The 18,677-nt window shown below is 39.1% G+C and overlaps 1 protein-coding gene across 1 annotated transcript in view; it reads right to left on the bottom strand.

Moving 5' to 3' along the window:
- Positions 1-18,677, bottom strand: part of dnah9l (dynein, axonemal, heavy polypeptide 9 like) — a 55,477-nt gene that overhangs the window by 19,542 nt on the left and 17,258 nt on the right. The window contains exons 27-68 of the mRNA XM_034702920.1: positions 18,535-18,657; positions 17,091-17,213; positions 16,675-16,899; positions 16,375-16,593; positions 15,479-15,646; positions 15,219-15,344; positions 15,018-15,125; positions 14,797-14,928; positions 14,546-14,706; positions 14,017-14,173; positions 13,788-13,933; positions 13,544-13,660; positions 13,293-13,431; positions 12,773-12,865; positions 12,425-12,619; positions 12,015-12,092; positions 10,832-10,964; positions 10,368-10,495; positions 10,119-10,267; positions 9,878-10,028; positions 9,597-9,728; positions 9,308-9,481; positions 8,984-9,188; positions 8,568-8,733; positions 8,384-8,486; positions 6,713-6,850; positions 6,482-6,583; positions 6,116-6,277; positions 4,520-4,603; positions 3,996-4,105; positions 3,706-3,868; positions 3,163-3,286; positions 2,861-3,003; positions 2,616-2,777; positions 2,300-2,359; positions 2,034-2,207; positions 1,802-1,948; positions 1,586-1,699; positions 1,196-1,339; positions 513-695; positions 361-366; positions 26-127 (exon numbers count right to left, since the gene is read on the bottom strand). Coding sequence (XP_034558811.1) covers positions 26-127; positions 361-366; positions 513-695; positions 1,196-1,339; positions 1,586-1,699; positions 1,802-1,948; positions 2,034-2,207; positions 2,300-2,359; positions 2,616-2,777; positions 2,861-3,003; positions 3,163-3,286; positions 3,706-3,868; positions 3,996-4,105; positions 4,520-4,603; positions 6,116-6,277; positions 6,482-6,583; positions 6,713-6,850; positions 8,384-8,486; positions 8,568-8,733; positions 8,984-9,188; positions 9,308-9,481; positions 9,597-9,728; positions 9,878-10,028; positions 10,119-10,267; positions 10,368-10,495; positions 10,832-10,964; positions 12,015-12,092; positions 12,425-12,619; positions 12,773-12,865; positions 13,293-13,431; positions 13,544-13,660; positions 13,788-13,933; positions 14,017-14,173; positions 14,546-14,706; positions 14,797-14,928; positions 15,018-15,125; positions 15,219-15,344; positions 15,479-15,646; positions 16,375-16,593; positions 16,675-16,899; positions 17,091-17,213; positions 18,535-18,657 — 5,769 coding nt within the window. The remainder of the gene's footprint in view (positions 1-25; positions 128-360; positions 367-512; positions 696-1,195; positions 1,340-1,585; positions 1,700-1,801; positions 1,949-2,033; positions 2,208-2,299; positions 2,360-2,615; positions 2,778-2,860; positions 3,004-3,162; positions 3,287-3,705; positions 3,869-3,995; positions 4,106-4,519; positions 4,604-6,115; positions 6,278-6,481; positions 6,584-6,712; positions 6,851-8,383; positions 8,487-8,567; positions 8,734-8,983; positions 9,189-9,307; positions 9,482-9,596; positions 9,729-9,877; positions 10,029-10,118; positions 10,268-10,367; positions 10,496-10,831; positions 10,965-12,014; positions 12,093-12,424; positions 12,620-12,772; positions 12,866-13,292; positions 13,432-13,543; positions 13,661-13,787; positions 13,934-14,016; positions 14,174-14,545; positions 14,707-14,796; positions 14,929-15,017; positions 15,126-15,218; positions 15,345-15,478; positions 15,647-16,374; positions 16,594-16,674; positions 16,900-17,090; positions 17,214-18,534; positions 18,658-18,677) is intronic.

The following is an 18,677-nucleotide window of genomic DNA, read 5'->3' as shown; positions in this document are numbered from 1 at the left end:
GATAAAAAAGGAGACACAGTCTTACAGTAAGTTTCTTCCTGATGGCCTCTAGCTTCTCAGCAGCCTCAACCAGATCAGCGTTGGCCTGAGACAGACACATTCTCTTCATCTCTACCTCACAGAATACCTGTGGAATAGACACACACACGCAAGCACACACACACACAAAAACACACAGGACTGATGGGGTCACTCTAGAATCCATATGTTGTACTCAATTTTTAAGTAAACGACTTTGCATTTTTTTGTTATTAATAATTGCATTCAGATCCTCACTGTTAGAGTATTTAACTTAAAAAACAGACTATATGATATATAAAATACTTTTATTTAAATACAACTAAACAGAGATGTACTCACAAAAATCTATCCAGGGCAGCACAATAGTTGAGGAAACAGAAAATACCCTGTTAAACAATCAGACCACAGCGCTGTACACTGAAAACATCACACACTGTTTAGTCTTTCATGACGTTTAATTACTACGACAGCCGATGTCTGTGCAAGTGTACCTCGTGGAAGCGGATGATGTTGATTACCCAGGAACAGAGCCCCGCAGCAGCAGAGGATTTCTGTCGCACAAACTCAGGGTTGAACTCCGGGTCGCTGAGGTGCTCGTCCTTCACACACTTCACTATGGCCTCTGGGATGTGTTCTTTGTCAAAGTTCACCAGAGCCTGCAGGAAGTCATCCACCTGGATGTGCATTTTGTGGTTGAATGAGATTGAATGGTGTCACCTCACAGACAGATTGATGATCAATATATAAAACAAAGATGAAGAAGAAGAAGACAGGCCGTATTGTTAAGATTGCTACTATCTTTTTTCTATTTTTATGTATAAGCCTATTTTACAACTAAAGTGCCGCACTGAGATTTGAGATCAAGAAAGCAGCAGCACACAGGACATAAAATATAAAAGCTTTAAAACATTTACACAAACCTCAGGGAAATTTGATAAAATACTAAGTGTTATAGACTCATGAGAAACAGTGAACAATTCACCTTAAAAAGTAAAAAAAAAATCTTAGCTCAGAGTCAGACAGGGGACAATAATAAATAGTCTATATTTCACTTTAAATGTGACACAATGTTATTTCTCTAGTTTTGGGAATTTATTTGTAATGGACTTTCTGGCTTTGTAGTCGACAGCTATTAATCTCAGAAACACTCTAAACTGTCACTGTGAAATATCACCTTGCTCATAACCATCTTGGAAGCCTTCCAGCTGCGATCTTTGGGGATTCGGCCTTGGGGAGACAGAAGCACCAGAACAGCTGCTGAGACGTTGGTGACGATAGCCGGGGGGTTAGGGAACGTCCTCAGCTCTGTCAGGTTTAGCTGAACACAAACACAAACACAAACACAAACACAAACACAGACACAGACACAGACACAAACACAGACACACACATATATAAAACTTTAATTTGATGCGGTGTGATGGAGCCAGTTGTTGAACAGGTTTTGTTTATTTTCTACATTTGCATTGCTTGAAGGTATAAAACAAACTGACAAAAATGAAATAAAAAATAAACTGAGATGACAGGATCCAGGTCTCTGTATTTATGTGTATGATTAAATTACCCTGTTTAGTGTATTTAGAGCTGTGTTTGCTGCCTGCAGGGCAGGTTCAGCCTTAGCTAAGTCCTCCTCAGTCTCATGCTGCTGTTTGGTCACTTCAGCTTGGATTGCTGCCACCTGAGGAAACCAACAATCACACCTTTGTCATATTTGCATAACTACTGCATTTCTTTCTTATGCCATTTACTTCAGCCTAATCATATTGCTGCATGGTTTTACCTTTTGCTCCTCTGCATCTGCCACAGCTCTCTCTTGGTTAAGCTTGTCCGTCTGTTGTCCAATTTTAGCGATAAGAGCTTCTATTTCTGTGTTCCTCTGCAACAGCTCCACCTCCTGCACTGCAAGCTTGGCTTTCAAATCTTCTACCTGAGCAAGACCGAACAGCTGAGCTCACTACAGACAAAGTATGCAGTTTATGCCAGTGAGCAACTACAGAGTTAATTGGTCTGACCTGTGAAGCAGTTGATAGCAGTTTTTGGAGGCCGTTCTCTAACCGTTCCATCTTCTGGGCCAGCTCGGTGCGTTTTTTCCCCAGCAGGTTCCCGTACAGCTTCATGAACTCCAGGAAACTCTTTGGGGTGGTGTAGTTGAAGTGTTTCTCATTCTGCTGGTATTTGATGCTCACCTGCACAGTGAGCAGAAACACGGGATGTGATATCAGAGAAGGTGTCAAGTGTTTTAATTGATGTTTTTACCAAAAAAGCTTTACAAACTCACCTCATTGACACAGGTGTGGGCGTAGGAGATGAACTCACTGATAGATGCTCGCACTTTTGGCTGCATGGGATAGACATGAGAAGGGATTTCAGGAATCGCTTCACTGCCAGGCATCATTTAAAGTTAATTTTCTTTCATACAATTCATTGCACTGATAAATATCATCATAACTGTTTTTTTTCATATTCATGGGTACTATTGACAAAGTTCCTTAATTTTTACCTTTGGTTTAAGATAAGAGTTTCTGTTTCTTACACACACAGAAAGTAGTTAATGTATAATGAAATGAAAATAAATGCAAGGTGAGTGCTGTCACCTCCAGTCCAGGTATTTTCTCTATGAAAGTAGTGCTGACAGACTGCAGGGCGTGCTGAGGCCAGGGGTGGAACCAGTTTATGGCTGTGCAATTCACCAGAGCTGGAAACTTCCGAGCACGTGTCCTCAATGTGAACCCGACAGGAGAGAAACACAAGACAACCTGAAGGATGAAGAAAAAATTGAGTGTAAACAAAGCAGGTATAATATCACATGGCTTATTATTACACAAGTGATGATCAAGACCTTGAGCTGCCGTCTGATCCTCTCAATGAAGAAGCTCCAGCAGTTGTCTCTACTATCTATAAGACCTAATGCTCTCAGCTCCATTCTGATGGACGTCACAATCATGTCTACTTCTTCATCGCTGAACAGGTCTGGAATATCCCCTAAACAACACAAACAATGCAAGCCTTTAGGTTTATGCACTAAAAGTCTCTGATCTTCCCTCAGAGACAATATGCCCCCCTTCTTTAGTTTTAACAGTAGCTTTTGGAACACAGTAGCAGGTGCTCCTTTGTGGTTTAATCATGGTGGTAGAGCCTAACCTGAGGCCAGCATGTCGTTGATGAGCACCAGGAAGCGTTCATCTGGAATCTGCGCGTCCGTATGAAGAAACACCGTCCCTATGTTCTTCACCCCAACCTTTATATACAATGCTGCTATATCACTCTGCAGAAAAGAGGCCAAGATTACATTGCATGGTACATTTGGTTCATTTGGCATAAAGTTGCATCAAAAAGTGTCTGCATGTGTTTTATTTAGTTTTGTATTTTATTGTTGTTATAGTTGTTTGCTTTCTCTTTAATTTTCACTGTGAAGTTAGACTACACATTTTTTTCACTCGTATCCTCTTTATTTAATATTCTTGTTATTGCTATTATTATTAGATTTTTTACTTATTTGTTCTCAATCTGTGAATTCCAATTCCATTATAATTTATATTACTTTTTATGTCTTTATTTTCTTTATTTGCATAAAATGTAAAATAATAATAATAATAATAACTGAGCACAAATGATTTACTTTGACCGTAAGAAATAAAAATATCATTGTATGTGTCTGCATGTGCTGTACATGTGCTTGTTAACCTTGAGGTCATTGATGCCGTAGCCTTTCCGCAGAGTGATCTGGAAAACTTCCAGCATGCTGAGGAAGGCAGCCAGCCGGCACAGACTCTGCTTCCCGCTGCCACCTACTCCCACCAGCAGGGCGTTACCATAGGGGGCCTCCAGGATCCGACTGATACGGCATCTGAATGCAAACACCAGAATGAACACCAGAATGTTTATCGTCAGAGGTTTACCTACTGTATGTGTGTTAATCCCACTGCAGGCGGTATATATTCAACTCCCTGTGTCTATCTGTATGCGTGTCTTACACGTGCTGGATGGCTTCTTCAAACAGCACCAGGTCCATGACAGCGTGCAGCTCGTTATAATGCTCCAGAGCATCAGACAGTGTCTTCTGGAGTTTCTCCCAGTCTGACGCCTGACAAGACAGGCGAATAAACAAACTCTCTCGTTGTATGTGTACGAGCATAATTATCAAAGTAACACCGGCGTAACCAACCAGAAATGTAATGAAATTGACTTTTTCTCAAGACTTGAGTCCATTAACTTTCAATTCAAACCCCATATAGATCAGAAATGTAATTAGTTAAGCTAACGACAGTACATTCATCCTCATTTATTATCTGACAGATTAGACATGACAGTGCCATAAGGTCTTTCAATAAGGGAGCTTCAGATAATCCACATACTAATATGAGTCATGTCAAAAACGATTAAACTCATTCTTTTTTATTACCACATTTAATAAAGAATAAATGGATGCTTGAAAGGAGCAACACAGAGCCAAATCAGAACAGCTATGAATAAATGTGTGTGTATGAATGTGTCAAACCTGGTGATAGCGAGGCTCTCCCACTCCCTGGGCAAAGTGACAGTACACCAAAGGCTGGTGGATGAAGATGGACTCATCTATTCCCTGGAGGAAGTTGACAGACACAGAGATGTGAAAATCAGCAGGAAAATACTGAACATGCCATAATTACAGTGCCCATCAGCACTCAGAGAAGGACTAATAATAATCATTATTTTCAGTTAATTAGTAGGAAAAACTGAAGCACCACAAAAGGCTGATAAAAAACATTAGGGGTCTTTGCCACAAGGGGATGCTGTGTTTGGTTGAATGAGAATCTGCAACAGAAAAGTTACAATTTCCTGGAGAGAATGTGGCAACGACATGGCAGACCACACACACATATTTTGGGGTTGTCTGGCTATTAAAACCTTTTGGGAGGATGTCCATAGAATTGCCAGAGAACTCTTGGGCTATGATTTTGTATTTTCTTTTCTGAATTTTTACCTGGGAAACATAGACTTAAAGTTACCTAAAAGTGATAGATACCTCTTGAAAATTTCTATGGTGGCAAGCAAAAAGGCCATAACAAGGCGATGGCTCTGTAGGGATCAACCCACTACTAATCAGTGGATAGATATCGTGATAAACACCCAAAGCACGGAGCATATGACTTACAAACTAAGACTGCAGAGGGCCAGATGTGAGACTTTCTGGGATAAATGGAATACATACTCTCACACAAAGAGGTGATAAACTAACTTACATTTAATATAATTAGATCTATGTAAACTATGTTGTTATTCTGCCTCTGGACATCAAAACGGCGAGCTCTCTGGGTGTTTTTAAAAGTAAACTTAAGACTTACCTTTTTAATCTAGCTTTTAATTTGGAGTAGTTTATTTTTAGCCCTGGACTGCATTATTATTATTTTTTATTATTTTTATTACTTTAATTATTATTTTAATCATTATTACATCTGATCTTGGTAATTCTACCTTATTCTTAACTTTTCTTTCCACTCTTAATTATTTTATTAATTTTACTGTATTGATTTGATTTTTAAGTATTTTATTTATAATCATGCCTCTTATAATTTTACCATTGCTGTTGTTTTCTGTCTGTTATTCTGTGAAGCACTTTGGGCTGCATGTTTTTATGTATGATAGGGTGCTATGTAAATAAAGTTGAGTTGAGTTGAGAGTTGAGTTATTGCTGTAGTTTCTGGCGACACATAAGCATCTCCCCCCAAACTGTTACTGCTAATACTGTTGTTTTTGTTGCTCTGTGACCTGTATAGATAGAACATACAACTGTAGCTACTTCCTTCTAATTAATTATCATTATTATTAATATTAATACTATAATAACTATAATCATTATTAGTAGTATTATTACTATTATTATTATTATTTTTATTATTGCTACTGTTATCATTTTACATTATTTTAATTTATTTCTATTTTATTTGTTATTCTACTTTAGGTTTTTACTCTTTTCTTTCCATGCCTTGTACAAATACAGGGCAACAGAGCTGTTGTACATCTTGTATCCTAAAAAACATTTGAAAAATAAAGTATTAAAAAAAAAAGAAAAGTTACAATTTCCTAAGATCAATGTATGCCTGTTGTGCCTTACCTCAAAGTATCTCTTGCCAGTGTCCAGGAGGACTTTGTTGAAGAGCTCCACATCTTTTTCCTCCATCAGTTTGTCAGAGTAGACTCTGGAGCTCTCATGCAGCCAGAGGTGAACCAGGTCCATGGGGTAACGGATACTCTCTGGCAGGGCAAAGAGGATACCCTACACACAGAAAGTGATGAAATATAAAATGTTCGAGTAACAGAAATTTGATGTTATAATACTTGTTAATTATCTCTCTGATGGTTAAAATCAGATGTGTGTGGTTTGGCGGTGTTAAGTAACAACTATCCATTTATTATTTGACTGAAAGATGATTACCAACGCCTCTTTTTATCTTCACGCAATCCAGCATTTTTGTTTTACCTGGAAAATGTTCGAGAGGTCCCGCAGGTTGAATATGTAGTGGAAGCGTATTGCTGTGGGGAGGAAGTTCTGACTGATCTTTTGGTGCAGACAGATAGCCGCCTAGATAAACAGAATAAAAAAAAATAGAGTGAAATGAGTGAATAAATATCAAACAGATGGGCATTATAATGGACAGAGTTCAATGCAGGGTCTGGAACAAAGACTGCTGCACTGATACTGTTGGTGTACCTGTACGAGAGTGCCAACTGAGCGGGAGACCCCGTAGCTGAATCCTCCCTGAAGGAAGTGAGCCGACAGGACGCTGGAGAAGATTGTTGCCAGAGCATCGGCACAGGGGAAGTGGACTGAAAAGACTGAGAAATGCCTCTAAAAGAAGAGAAGGAAGATGTGAAGAACATTTCCTGTAATTTCCTTATTTTTAAATGTTAGCGCAAATACATGGTTTTAGCTCACAATTATTGTTATCTTTCTTACTTCAGTGTCTGTGTTTAATTATTATTATTATTTTTTTTATTCTCTTTTTATTGAGATATCTTGTCATTATAACACGTTTCAATACATCTTAAAACATGACATTTTCTTTCTCTTTTAATAAACAAAATATGTATGAAGTAAAAAAAATAAAAATAAAAATAAAAATAACATCAACCAGATGATAGGATGCCGTTAACACATCTAGTGAGAATTTACTTTTATGAAAATACATATCCAAATATTTCAATTCTAAAATCCCTTTCCTTTTTTCAGTTATATTAGTCAACGTGCCCTTCTTTAAAATTGCACTTTAGTGAACAGCCATATAAGCCAAGAGACATGACCAGAAGAAAAGTAAATAAATAATATAAGTTAAGTAATTAAAATAAATAAAGTAAAATAAAATCCAACAATAACAATATAATAAAATAAGAATTGTGATAATGACGGTGATAGTAACATTCACAATACTGACGATATAACATACATTAACAATATGAATACCAGTAACACTTAGAAATCTGTAGCAATGAACCAAGGGGATGGTAGTTTGCATTTATCTTGTAAATTGTAATCTAGCGGTTGTTGTGTATCCATTTTTGCCAAAGTCCTTTGAATTTATTCATTTCTAATCTGGTCTAATAAGTCAGTTTTTCCATGGTATAAATACTTTGCATCACTTCAGCCCAATCCTTGACCTTAGGTATCTCTGTCGTAAGCCAATTCTGTGTTATGGCTTTTTTACTTGAAATTAACATTACCCTAAACATATATTTGTCTGCAAAGCCTGTAAGTTCTACTGTAATTTCTCCAAGATATAATAGTTCAAATGTAAGTGGAAGTGTAGTCTTCAGAATGAGCTCCATACTTTTCTGAAGCTCCTGCCAGTAAGGCTTAATTAAAGGACAACCTCAAAAGATGTGAAAGTGATTTGCCCTCCATTCTCCACACTTCCTCCAACACCTTGTGTCTTTATACTTTTGTTGTGATGGCGTAATGAAATACCTTGTGACATTTTTCCAGCCAAACTCTCCACGAAAGGGAGCAGGTTGTTTTCCATATTTGCTCATTCATTTCTTCCCACTCATCCAACGATAGCGTAATATTTGCCTCTTTCTCCCACTTCTCTTTTATATACACAGTGTCATTTCCTTTTAGATCTTCCAAGCAAGTATATAGTTTTGATATTAACTTCCTGCCTATCTGTGAATCAAATGCTGAAATAAACATTTTAAAAATTCCTAATTCCTCTGTCTTTTATTTCTTAGACATTTAATTGTCTCTTGTTTTCTTCAGCTGATAAAATCCATTCAGTGTTAATTCACGTCTGATAATTAGTTTATAAGTATGCTTTAACATGAATTAACTAAAGTAATTGCAGTACAAAGAAAACCGTGATAATAGTGTGTTTATGTGTGTGCACACCTGCAGTCTGGGGTTGATAGAGAAGCTTCCAGCGGTTGGGTTCATACAGGTGATGTATTGGCAGTTATGTATCTCCTTCAGCACCAGGCGTTGTCTGTCATACCTGCACAAATGCAAAGAGACAGCATGTAGCTGTATCATACTAAATCAGGTAATGCTGTGTTTAAGTGTGTCTCATTCCTACCAGTGGTTGTAGTCGAGGTGCTGGCGAATGAGCGTGTGTGGCTGAACGGTCCCATAAACGTCCACCTCTGGCATGTTGAGGTCGTCTATGAAGTAGATGAGTCTCTTAGCTGTAGGAGGAGCGAATTTACGACCAGCTTTCTTCTCCAGGGGTTTTTCCAGGACACCTGTGATGAATACAGGGCATAAAAAAAGACAGCTTATGAAAATGATAGGAAAAATCTGAGCATTTAAGTCTCATTTCGTGCAATCTTTGATAGAGGAGTGGTGCTCAGATGTGGATTATAAAATGCAGTCCACAGCAAAACAAGGCAATTAATCAAAAACACAAAAACAAGTCTATTTCATGATCCAGCATTAAAGCTTGTATTCTAATGATGCCATGTTCTTAGCAATAAAAGGTAAGCTTTTCCTTACGCTGCAGCGTGGCTGAGGTGGTGTAGTAGTTAAAGGGGACTTTAGCTACCATATAGTCCTCCTTCAGCCTGGCCACTTTATCAGACACCAGGATGGTTTTACCCACTCCGGCGTTGCCCACTAACATGATAGGTTTGCCTCTTTGGAGCAGCAGGTCGATGAAATAGGTGAGACAAATGGTTTCTGGAGTGTGGACCAACACAGTCTGAAACACACAGAACATGACCTAACTGAAAGAGCTTGCCCGAAAATGTAGTCAATAAAGAGTGTTGACTTGTCCTGCAGTTAGTCTGTTCTCAGGGCACACACAACAACAGAACACACTTGTAATGGCACATCAGGCTCCAGCTCAAATGGCTCCATTTTCTCGCTCCAGGGAGTGAACTTTTTGGTCTCAGAGTCGATGAAGTAGTCAAAGACCGTGCCCTGGGAGGGAAACTTCACCGCTCTCATCTCTTTTGACCACCAGCGGCTGAATTCAGCACGGTAATCATTCAGCTACCAAAGAGAAATGTAACATTATATTACAATCTTAATTGTTTAATCGATTACAGTTTGAAATAATGGGAAAAAAAGGAGTTAACTCTTCGGTAAAGAGCCAGTCAAAACACACATGATCCTGGAAGAGAGCTCCTCCAAAGGCCCAGACACAGGCGAAGACAAAGTAGATCTCATAAAGTTCTCTGGGAGAGTCGGGAGGGGTGTTCTCCTCCGTCAGCAGGCAGTCCAGCAAGGAACACAGCGTCTGATTGGTCAAAAGACAAAACATGATAACCCAATTTACAGTTTGACAATATGCAAGTACACAACACAAAACTTCATCATCTGTTGCAAAACTACTAACATGAAGGGATGTAAAGCTTTGTGACACACTGATGAACACTGTGTTCTTACCTGCACCATGCTGTTTTCTGGTATGGGAGTGATGGTTTTCAGGTTGCAGCGGACTTGTTCCAGACAGTACGGCACATACTTATCAAACAGGATGGTGAGATTGGCTCGCTCTGATTGGGCCTGCCTCGTGTCTATCCAACTTGTCACATACCTGAGAATACAACGAGACAAAACTTAACTATAACTTAAGGAGAGTAAAGAAATCCCTGATGTTGTGTATGTGTGTGTGTGAGCGACATACGAGCTCCAGCCGAGGTCTTGTGGGTTGACGTAGAGTATCCCTGCTCTGGATACAGTTGCTGGAGTCGCAGCTTTCAGATGTGAAATCTCAAAAAGCAGACGCATGGAGGAGGACAAGCTGATTCTCTCATTGCTGGCAAGAGTCAGAACCTGCACCGAGAGCAGGAAAAAATTATGTCAAGCAAAATCCAGTGTCAGAAAAATGTATACATAAGCCAATATTACAGCGCAAAGAAGAATTCACAATGACCTTGTTGTCATCCATTACTGTGTTGAGTGACTCAATCCACATGGGGTCAATATCCCCATCCAGAACGATCCATTTTGGTCCATGGTGACTCACTGAGGTCAGCTCTCTCATGGTGGAGGAGAACAGGCCTTAATTAAACAGCAGAACAGTGAATCAGCAATGTTTTCTTTGGATTGCGGCGTCCCTCAGTGTGGCAGGAATCACACTTACTGCTGCCTGGTGTAATGAAACCTAAGTCACATTATTTAATGTAAAAACTATTTAGACTAGAGCTTACTCTTAGCCAGGAAAGGGCACTTTAACAATTTCTAATTAATTCTGAGTACAGGCTTGAGAGTTAATTATTGTCCTGGCACCAGTATAACTCCTGTTTGACGGTGAATGAAAATCTGGAGAAAACAATAGTTCCCTTGATCCTCATTTACAGCTTATTGAATTTCTCTTATAATCCCCTGGTCCCTCACCATCTTTCCATTCTCTCGTCGCAGGGTGCAGGTATCCAAACAACTCGTCTGTAGTCACGGCTTTAGGGTTAATATCATTCCATACAGTCTTCATCTTCATGTTGGCATATGTTCTGTGGAGAGTCTTCAGGATCTGATGAATAAACAACACAATTATATGACCCACTGTGCATCTTGTCTTCACAAATCCCTAAATATCTGACAGACCATAAATATAACTCTTGTGAAGCTTCATTGTGTATCACTATAGGTGTGGGAAACTTTGCCTTGCAGGCTAGAAGTGGCAACTGAAGACTGATTTTTTAAAACACTTAAGATTCATCAAACAATGCCAAAGAAAAAGACACTAACTTATAATTATAAGTGCAACTCCCAACTTGAAAGTGTATGTTGTGTATTGTGACAGTGATTATAAACCACCTTGTATCAAAAAGAGGCTTTGAACCTTTCTCCGCTCCGCCTAAGCAAGATGTTTCCAATTCACCCCAAAGATGTCATTGTTGTTACACATGTATGGGACAATTCTGCACATCTTTTGGGAATGCGAATCGTTAAAATACTTCTGGAAGGATGTACATGACCTTACTGTCAAGGTTGTGGGGACTTTGCTGGACTGTACACCAATATGTTATCTTTTTGGTATAGAACTGAACAAAACACTCGATCCAACACACGAAGAGGATTGCTATGATATCCTACATAGCAAAGAAATTTATTCTTATCAGATGGAATCAGCACAGATCCCCTACATTTAGCCTGTTCAAACAAACTTTGAATGAAACCTTACGTCTGGAACAACGCACATACACTCTGAAAAACAAGGGGGATGTTTTCCTAAAAGTTTGGCAGCCGCTTAAGGACCTCTGACATCCACCCAGCATGGCTGGTCGTGCTTGGACTCTGAGTACAGAAAAGATAATGTAATATGACCATGGTTTATGTATTTGCACTTATTATAATGTATGTATTGTTTTTATTTTTATTTTTTTTAATTTTTTTTAATCTTTTCCCCCTCTTCTTTTGACTTTCCTCTTGTGTTTGTTTTTCGTCTTGTATGGTTTAAAATGTTGAAAATAAATAAAAAGATAATTGAAAAAAACAAAAAAAAGGGGCTTTGGAAATCTAAATAGCATTTCTGTTATCTAATGGATTAGATTATTGGATTACAGTAGCAGATTTTAACCTGGCTTTTTCCAGTTCCTGGTCCACCAACTACAAACACAGAGTGCCTGACAGCCAGCAGCTCCTCCAACTGGGTCACCTGTAAACACACAGACTTTTCATCATACTAGGGTTATGATCATATATGTAATAATATTATAACTTTACACTTCTTTAAAAAAAAATCATAGAACTAGCATGTACACTGTTTTTTCCCTGTTCCTGATAATCCAGCATACCGTGTATCCTCCCACGACAAAACTCAGCAACTTTGAAAATTTCACACAGAACAAGCAAAATACAAAACACATTTTTTGTCTTTATTCATTTCTCAAAAGACATACCAAAACCCTCTGCATCACAGCTGAAATTAAGCCTTATTTCCCCACAAAGAAATAAGGCCCTTTGAAAAATGGTGTTAAACTAAGGAACCTTTAATATGAAGTTCTCCTCAGGCTGTAGTCGCAGTTCACTGACTGACTGGCGAACAGCGTTTTCCAGCACAGGGTCTCTCTTTCTGGGCACATCCAGCTGAGGAAATAGGTCACTGATCAGCCCGAGGAATATTGGCACGTCACTCGTTACTATCTTTGGCAGATTGAAGTCCCTCAGGGCCCGCATCAGCACCTGGACGGGAAGCGACAGTATGAAGTTGTCATGCAAAAAGAGATATAAAGTCAAGTTTGTGGAGAATAAAAGAGATACGATTAAGCACAGTTTTTTCCCTGTATTCATTAAAAATAAAACACTTTCTGCCAGCAACATTAGAGTGATGTATACCTGTTCCTCTGGTCTGCTCCGTTCCTCTCTCTTCAGTGATCCAGCCACAACAAGGACTGATTTAATAGCTCTTAACCCCCAATCATAATGATCCTAACAGATAAAAATACAGTGAGCCATAAGAAGAAACCATTAGACGCTGTATTTTAAAAGCATGATCACATGGCCAATTTGAAGAGGAAGGTGTTCTTTTCAAGCATGATGTATTGTGCTCAGCTATTTACATTATTGTTGTTTACCATGTGCAGAATGTGGAGTAGTGAAATTCAAGGTTTGGTTCATTCATTTACTTTTCAAGCTCGTCAAAAGGTCGACCTGATGATTGAGGAACCACTTGCACTTTCTTGTATTGCATAAAAGACATCCAAAAGTACGTGAAGTATTTTGAACTACGGGTGTCACGTTTCTTTTCATTTATTTCAGATTTATAATTTGCTTTTGACATACTGTGTGTTCCCTTAAACCCTTAAACAACATAAGAGAAAGCTGCAGTCCTGAAAGTGAAAGCAGTTTGATATACCTGTTTGGACAGCAGCTCCTTACAAAGAGTGTAGAGGCTAATGAACTTGCGTGCCAGCAGACGAGCGTCTATGAAACCTTCTGCCACCAGCATGATCTCACAGATCAACTCAAAGTCCGGGATCACCATGGCACAGGGCCTGAGGAGTTAGAAAACCATCTAGTTATTAATCACCCTTGATGCTTGTAAAACCTTGCACTTAAGAGTCTGCTCGTTATCTCTCTCTCTACATATACATATATATATCAAACCTGAAGAGAGCTTTGAGGTTCTCTGGGAGCTCGGCCCTGCCAGCATAGCCTGGGTTCAGAGTGATGAAGATCCCCACTGTTTGCTTCAGCTCAATCTCCTCTCCCAGGAAATGGAACCTACATCCACAATAAACCAATTAAAGATAACTAAAAATGAGTCCAGAGAGAAATCTCTGACCGGATTAGCAGACTAATTACTGAGTAGGTGAATGGATAATATACGTGTCATTAATTTCACATTAACCTTTGCTTCTTGTTGCGCACAGCATCCTGTATAGTCTTGACCTGTACTGCGACCACAGACAGCACCTCCACTGAGATCCTGTTGAACTCGTCAAAGCAGCCCCACACCCCTGTCTGAGCCAGACCCTTATAAATGTTTCCTATGGACTGAAGACGGAGAGAGTAACTAAAGGGTGAGTATATGTCGATGACAATATGGCTGCATTAAAACTATATCTCCTTGGTCCTACCTTGTAGTCCATTTGTTCTGAGCAGTTGAACACATACACCATGATGCCAAGAGAGCGTCCAAGGTCTTTGGTAGTCTCAGTTTTACCGGTGCCAGCTGGGCCAGAGGGGGCTCCACTCATAGTCAGATGGAGGGACTGGGTCAGGGTTATGTAGCACCTGCATGGACAGAGTAATACATAAACATCATCAACTTTAGTTATAGTATTGATAATATTCTTGATTCAGTGGACCTGTACTTTAGTGGCAAAACAGAAACAACGTAATGTTTATTAATGTATTGGTCTTTCAATACAGAGAGAAAAACATACTTGTTTCTTTGTAAGACTCATTCACAACATTCACATGGGAGCTACCTGTGGTAACGTCAAACACTACACAGCTTGAGTGCACCCCTAGGTCTGAAGTGCTTACTTACACTTTGATTACAGCTGCTAAAGGAACAGATCCATTTCTAAAACCTTCTTTCACGTGGTCTAAACAGTAAATATCTTATCTTAAGTATCCATATTGAGCTACATGAGTGTGTACCTGTCTGTAAGTGGAGTTATGACCAGTCTGTTTGTGTTCCCCAGGTATTCATAGCTGAACTGGAACTGGGCATCACAAATGTTTACATAACAGTGCCTGGTTTCGTCGTCCCAGCGATGCCGTAGCTGAGACAGCCATGCAAATGCCTGGCCCGTTGTCACCTAAGAGACGCATACAGTAACATCAACAGGAGCCTCTTCTGGCTTGTTAAATGCCACATTATACAAATGTATGTCTCACCTAAGCATTACCTTCTGACTTATGAGGTTAGCGACCACGTCTCGAGCATGCACATCGATAGTGCAGACGGTCATGATTTTCTGTCTGTCTCCAGGAGTTAGATCTCCAAGCAGCATGTGGATGAGGGAGTTCAGCTGTGTGATCTAGAAAAACAAGAATTCAGCAAACATCTCTGAGCAAATCTTGCACAGTGTTCATCCACTATTGCAACTCTCTGAATTAGCAGCACTACCTGTTTTCTGTTGTAGTCTTTGAGAGCTGTCTCAAATCCTTCTTCCACCCTCTCAAAAGCAATGCCCACATCTGTGGCCCACCATACCTGGCTACCAGTCAGCCCAACCTTCGCATGGGACAGGAGCCAGTTAACTTGTTTGTTTTTTAAACACATATCATAAAGTTGAAGTGGTTATCTGCAGACAGTGCAGCATCAGACCTGAGCAGGATAATCAAACAGCCACTGGTCTCGTGGCTTGTCTTCATATGCAGCCACAGCCTCCTGGATCTCTTTTCGGACTGTGCAGCGCATGGTGCTCTCTAAGGCACTCAACCAACACTCTGCCTAAAGAAATACACAAATGTTAAAGAATATTTCAAAATAAAAGACAAGAATATTCACTGAAATGATTATATATTTCAATTATATACACCTTTATGTATTATACACGCAGATTAATTAACTGTAGGCTTCAATACCTGTCCTTCACAGACACATGGCTCAGAGAACGGCAAGTATTCTCCCTCTCTGCTGTACATCCCAATACCCACGGCCTCCCCATTCTCCTCCTCTCCTCCTTCTCTATCTGAATCACTGAAGCGAAGATCTGCTATGTTGTCAAACAGCTTCAGCAAGTGTCTGGTCACCTGGAAAACACACAGGAGAAAACACTGAGGTTAATAATACATATTTTTGAAGAGAAATCAAAAACAGTAAATATGAAATTTCTGCTTTTCTTTGTCTGTTTCAGCTTTATTTGAATTATCCAACATTCAACAAACACTAATAATTCATTTTATTTATAGGCGGCTTTCTGGACACCCAAGGTCACCTTACAACATAGCAATAATAAAAGCAACACTCAACAGTAAATAAATACATACATTAGAATAAAGATACAATACTAGAAAAAAATGAAAGGGGAGGGGAAGTCGTTCCAATCCCAAGAGACGGATTAGAGTGAGTATGCTTGACGGGAAAGGTGAATTTTTAGGCGGGATTTGAAGGTGGTGGGAGAGCTGGAATTTTGTACGTCCAGGGGGAGAGAGCTCTAGAGGATGGGGGCGGAGCGGCTGAAGGCTCTCGACCCCATGGTGGCCAAGCAAACAGGTGGGAGGGTGAGTTGGATGGAAGAGGAGGACCTGAGACTATGGGTGGGTATTTTTGTTTGGAGGAGGTAAATGAGGTCCTGAGGAGCTAAGTTGTTGATGGCCTTGAAGGTGAGCAACAGAATCTTGAAAATGATGCAGTATTTAATGGGAAGCCAGTGGAGTTGCTGCAGGACAAGTGTGATGTGGCTGCTGGAGGGGGCTCTGGTGATTCTGCCTTTATGTCTGCCTTCCTGAATACATTTTATTCTATTTCAGTTTGTCACCTGTTTGGGCTGTGTTCCCTTGGAGACAATCTCCAGCAGGTCCGAGGCAGAGACAAAGTAGAACCGGGGGAATGTGAGTCTCTTGGTCTCCAGGTACTCTGCTAGGGCCTTCTCACATATAGACAGCCTCTTCTGCAAGGTCTCCAGGTTGTCAAGGAAGCCAGGCTGGTTAGTCACCTCCACTACGTTACTGTTCTTCACCACTTCAGTCATCAAGCTCTGGGTGAGAGAGGAGGAAGAAAAAAAAAATCAGACATGAATAAAGAGAGAAACAACAGGACCTTGTGTATAGTGTATTACCTGGAAGTCAGAGTGAATTCCCTGGAAGCGCTCAGCGTCATTAGCTAGCTGGCAGCGGATATCCTGGCTGTTGGTGAAGATGCTATTGAGATGAGCCCACGTCCTCTGCACAGACATCCAGGAGGAGATGACCAAATCTGCCACCATCAGCTTCCTCTGCCAACCACTCACCTCGGCCTGGAAATACTCAACGTACTTACTCATGAGGATGTTCTGGAGCTGCACCTGTAGATAAAGATGACGACCAATAAGTACCCTTCTTCAAAGTGGAGTCAGTACTGAACAGAGGCTTCAGGCAACACTAGAATCGGTAACCTAACCATGAGGCTGATATTTTATGGCAATCAAAATTCAGCTTTACAAAGATCCAAACAAGATCGCATCTTTGGAAGTATCAGTGTAGTTATCACCCCTACCTGGTTGTCCTCGAGTGTTTCTATCAGATTCTCATCTGCTTTGAGCAGCGGGGTTCCTGTGCTTGTGTGAGTCTCGTATGACAATGACATTACACTCCATGTCTGAGTGATTTCTGCCAAAACCTGCACAAATAAATAAAGGAAAAATATACATCTGAAGAGGGATATTCACTAAAAATGATGTTTTGTGACTAATTTAAAACAAAGTATTTTGAAAAAGTTTTTGGAATAATTTGTGCACAAACAATAACACTGGAAAAAATTCCCCTCCAAAAACAAGAAAAAACAAGGTAAAAGTACCTTGAAATAAGCAAAATAATCTGCCCAAAAAACAAGTGAAAATTTGCTTGGTAAGATTTCTTAAAATAAAACGTAATATTTAGAAAACAGTGATGTTAAAATTAGCAGGAAAAACTTATTTTAAGATCTATTTCAAGATCAATATTTCACCAGTATTATAAAGCTTAGTGTCTCAGAATAAGCCAGTAATGCTAACAATTTGTATTTTTTCACACAAAAAAAGATTTTTGCACTAATAAATTTCATGTTAACTTCTTCATTTGAGATATATTCACCTTGTACTTGAGATAAGATTACAATGTTTAATTTGGAAATGTTGAGATATAATGTCTTCTCATAGTTAGCTGGATATACTAATATTCAGTCATGTGTTTTTTTAAGATAAGCCAGCTCTGCTCAAAAGTAGGTGTTTCATTGTGTGCATGTAGTTTGAGGATGTATATTTTTATCTGATTTAGAAGAAACAGTGCCTGAAAACTGTAACCAACCTTAAAAAAACAAATGTTCTTTCTTTCTTTCTTTCTTTCTTTCTTTCTTTCTTTCTTTCTTTCTTTCTTTCTTTCTTTCTTTCTTTCTTTCTTTTATCAATGGAGCTGTTTTCTGATAGATTCTCCAATAAAATGCATTTACTTAAATCAAGTAAAATGTTTGTCTTAAATCAAGATTATCTGTCTTCTACAAATAAGATCTCAGCTTGAAAAATGTATGAAATGTAAAATAAACCTTGTTTCTTCTAAATTACAACTCAAAACAAGATCATTTCAAGATTGCTTGACTTAACAAGATATTCAAGATGCATTGTCTTCAGACAAGTCCCTCTATCTTGCTCAAATGTTACTTAAGTGAATTTATCTTAAATCAAGTGGGATAAGACATTTTGACTAAAAATGAGAAAATTTCACTTGATAAGATTTTGAGTTTTTGCAGTGAAGTCTCTAAAACCAGAATAATTTTTTGAAGATAGGAATTTAATCTGTTTTTATTTTTATTTTGATACCTAAATGAGTTTAATTGTTTATAGCAAGTTTTCTAATTGAATAAAATGGAAGTATTTCAGTTTTATTATGTAAAAACTTAAAAACTCTACAGTATAACAAATACTGAATTATCAATATACTACTCAAAGTTTATCTATGATGCTTACTTTCTCTATGGCCATTTCTTTCACAGCCTTGTCCACAATGTTTTTGACCTCATCCTCGACACGGTGAAGCTGTAATTCCAGCAGGTCCCCCAGGGTGGTGCCTTCTCCCATCACAAACCTGACCTGAGGGGTGAGAGGGAAAC

The sequence above is a fragment of the Notolabrus celidotus genome, chromosome 15 (genome assembly GCF_009762535.1).
Source record: "Notolabrus celidotus isolate fNotCel1 chromosome 15, fNotCel1.pri, whole genome shotgun sequence".
Lineage (NCBI taxonomy): Eukaryota > Metazoa > Chordata > Actinopteri > Labriformes > Labridae > Notolabrus > Notolabrus celidotus.
Note: the sequence above shows the minus strand (reverse complement) of the source record. Positions and strands in the feature narration are given on the sequence as shown.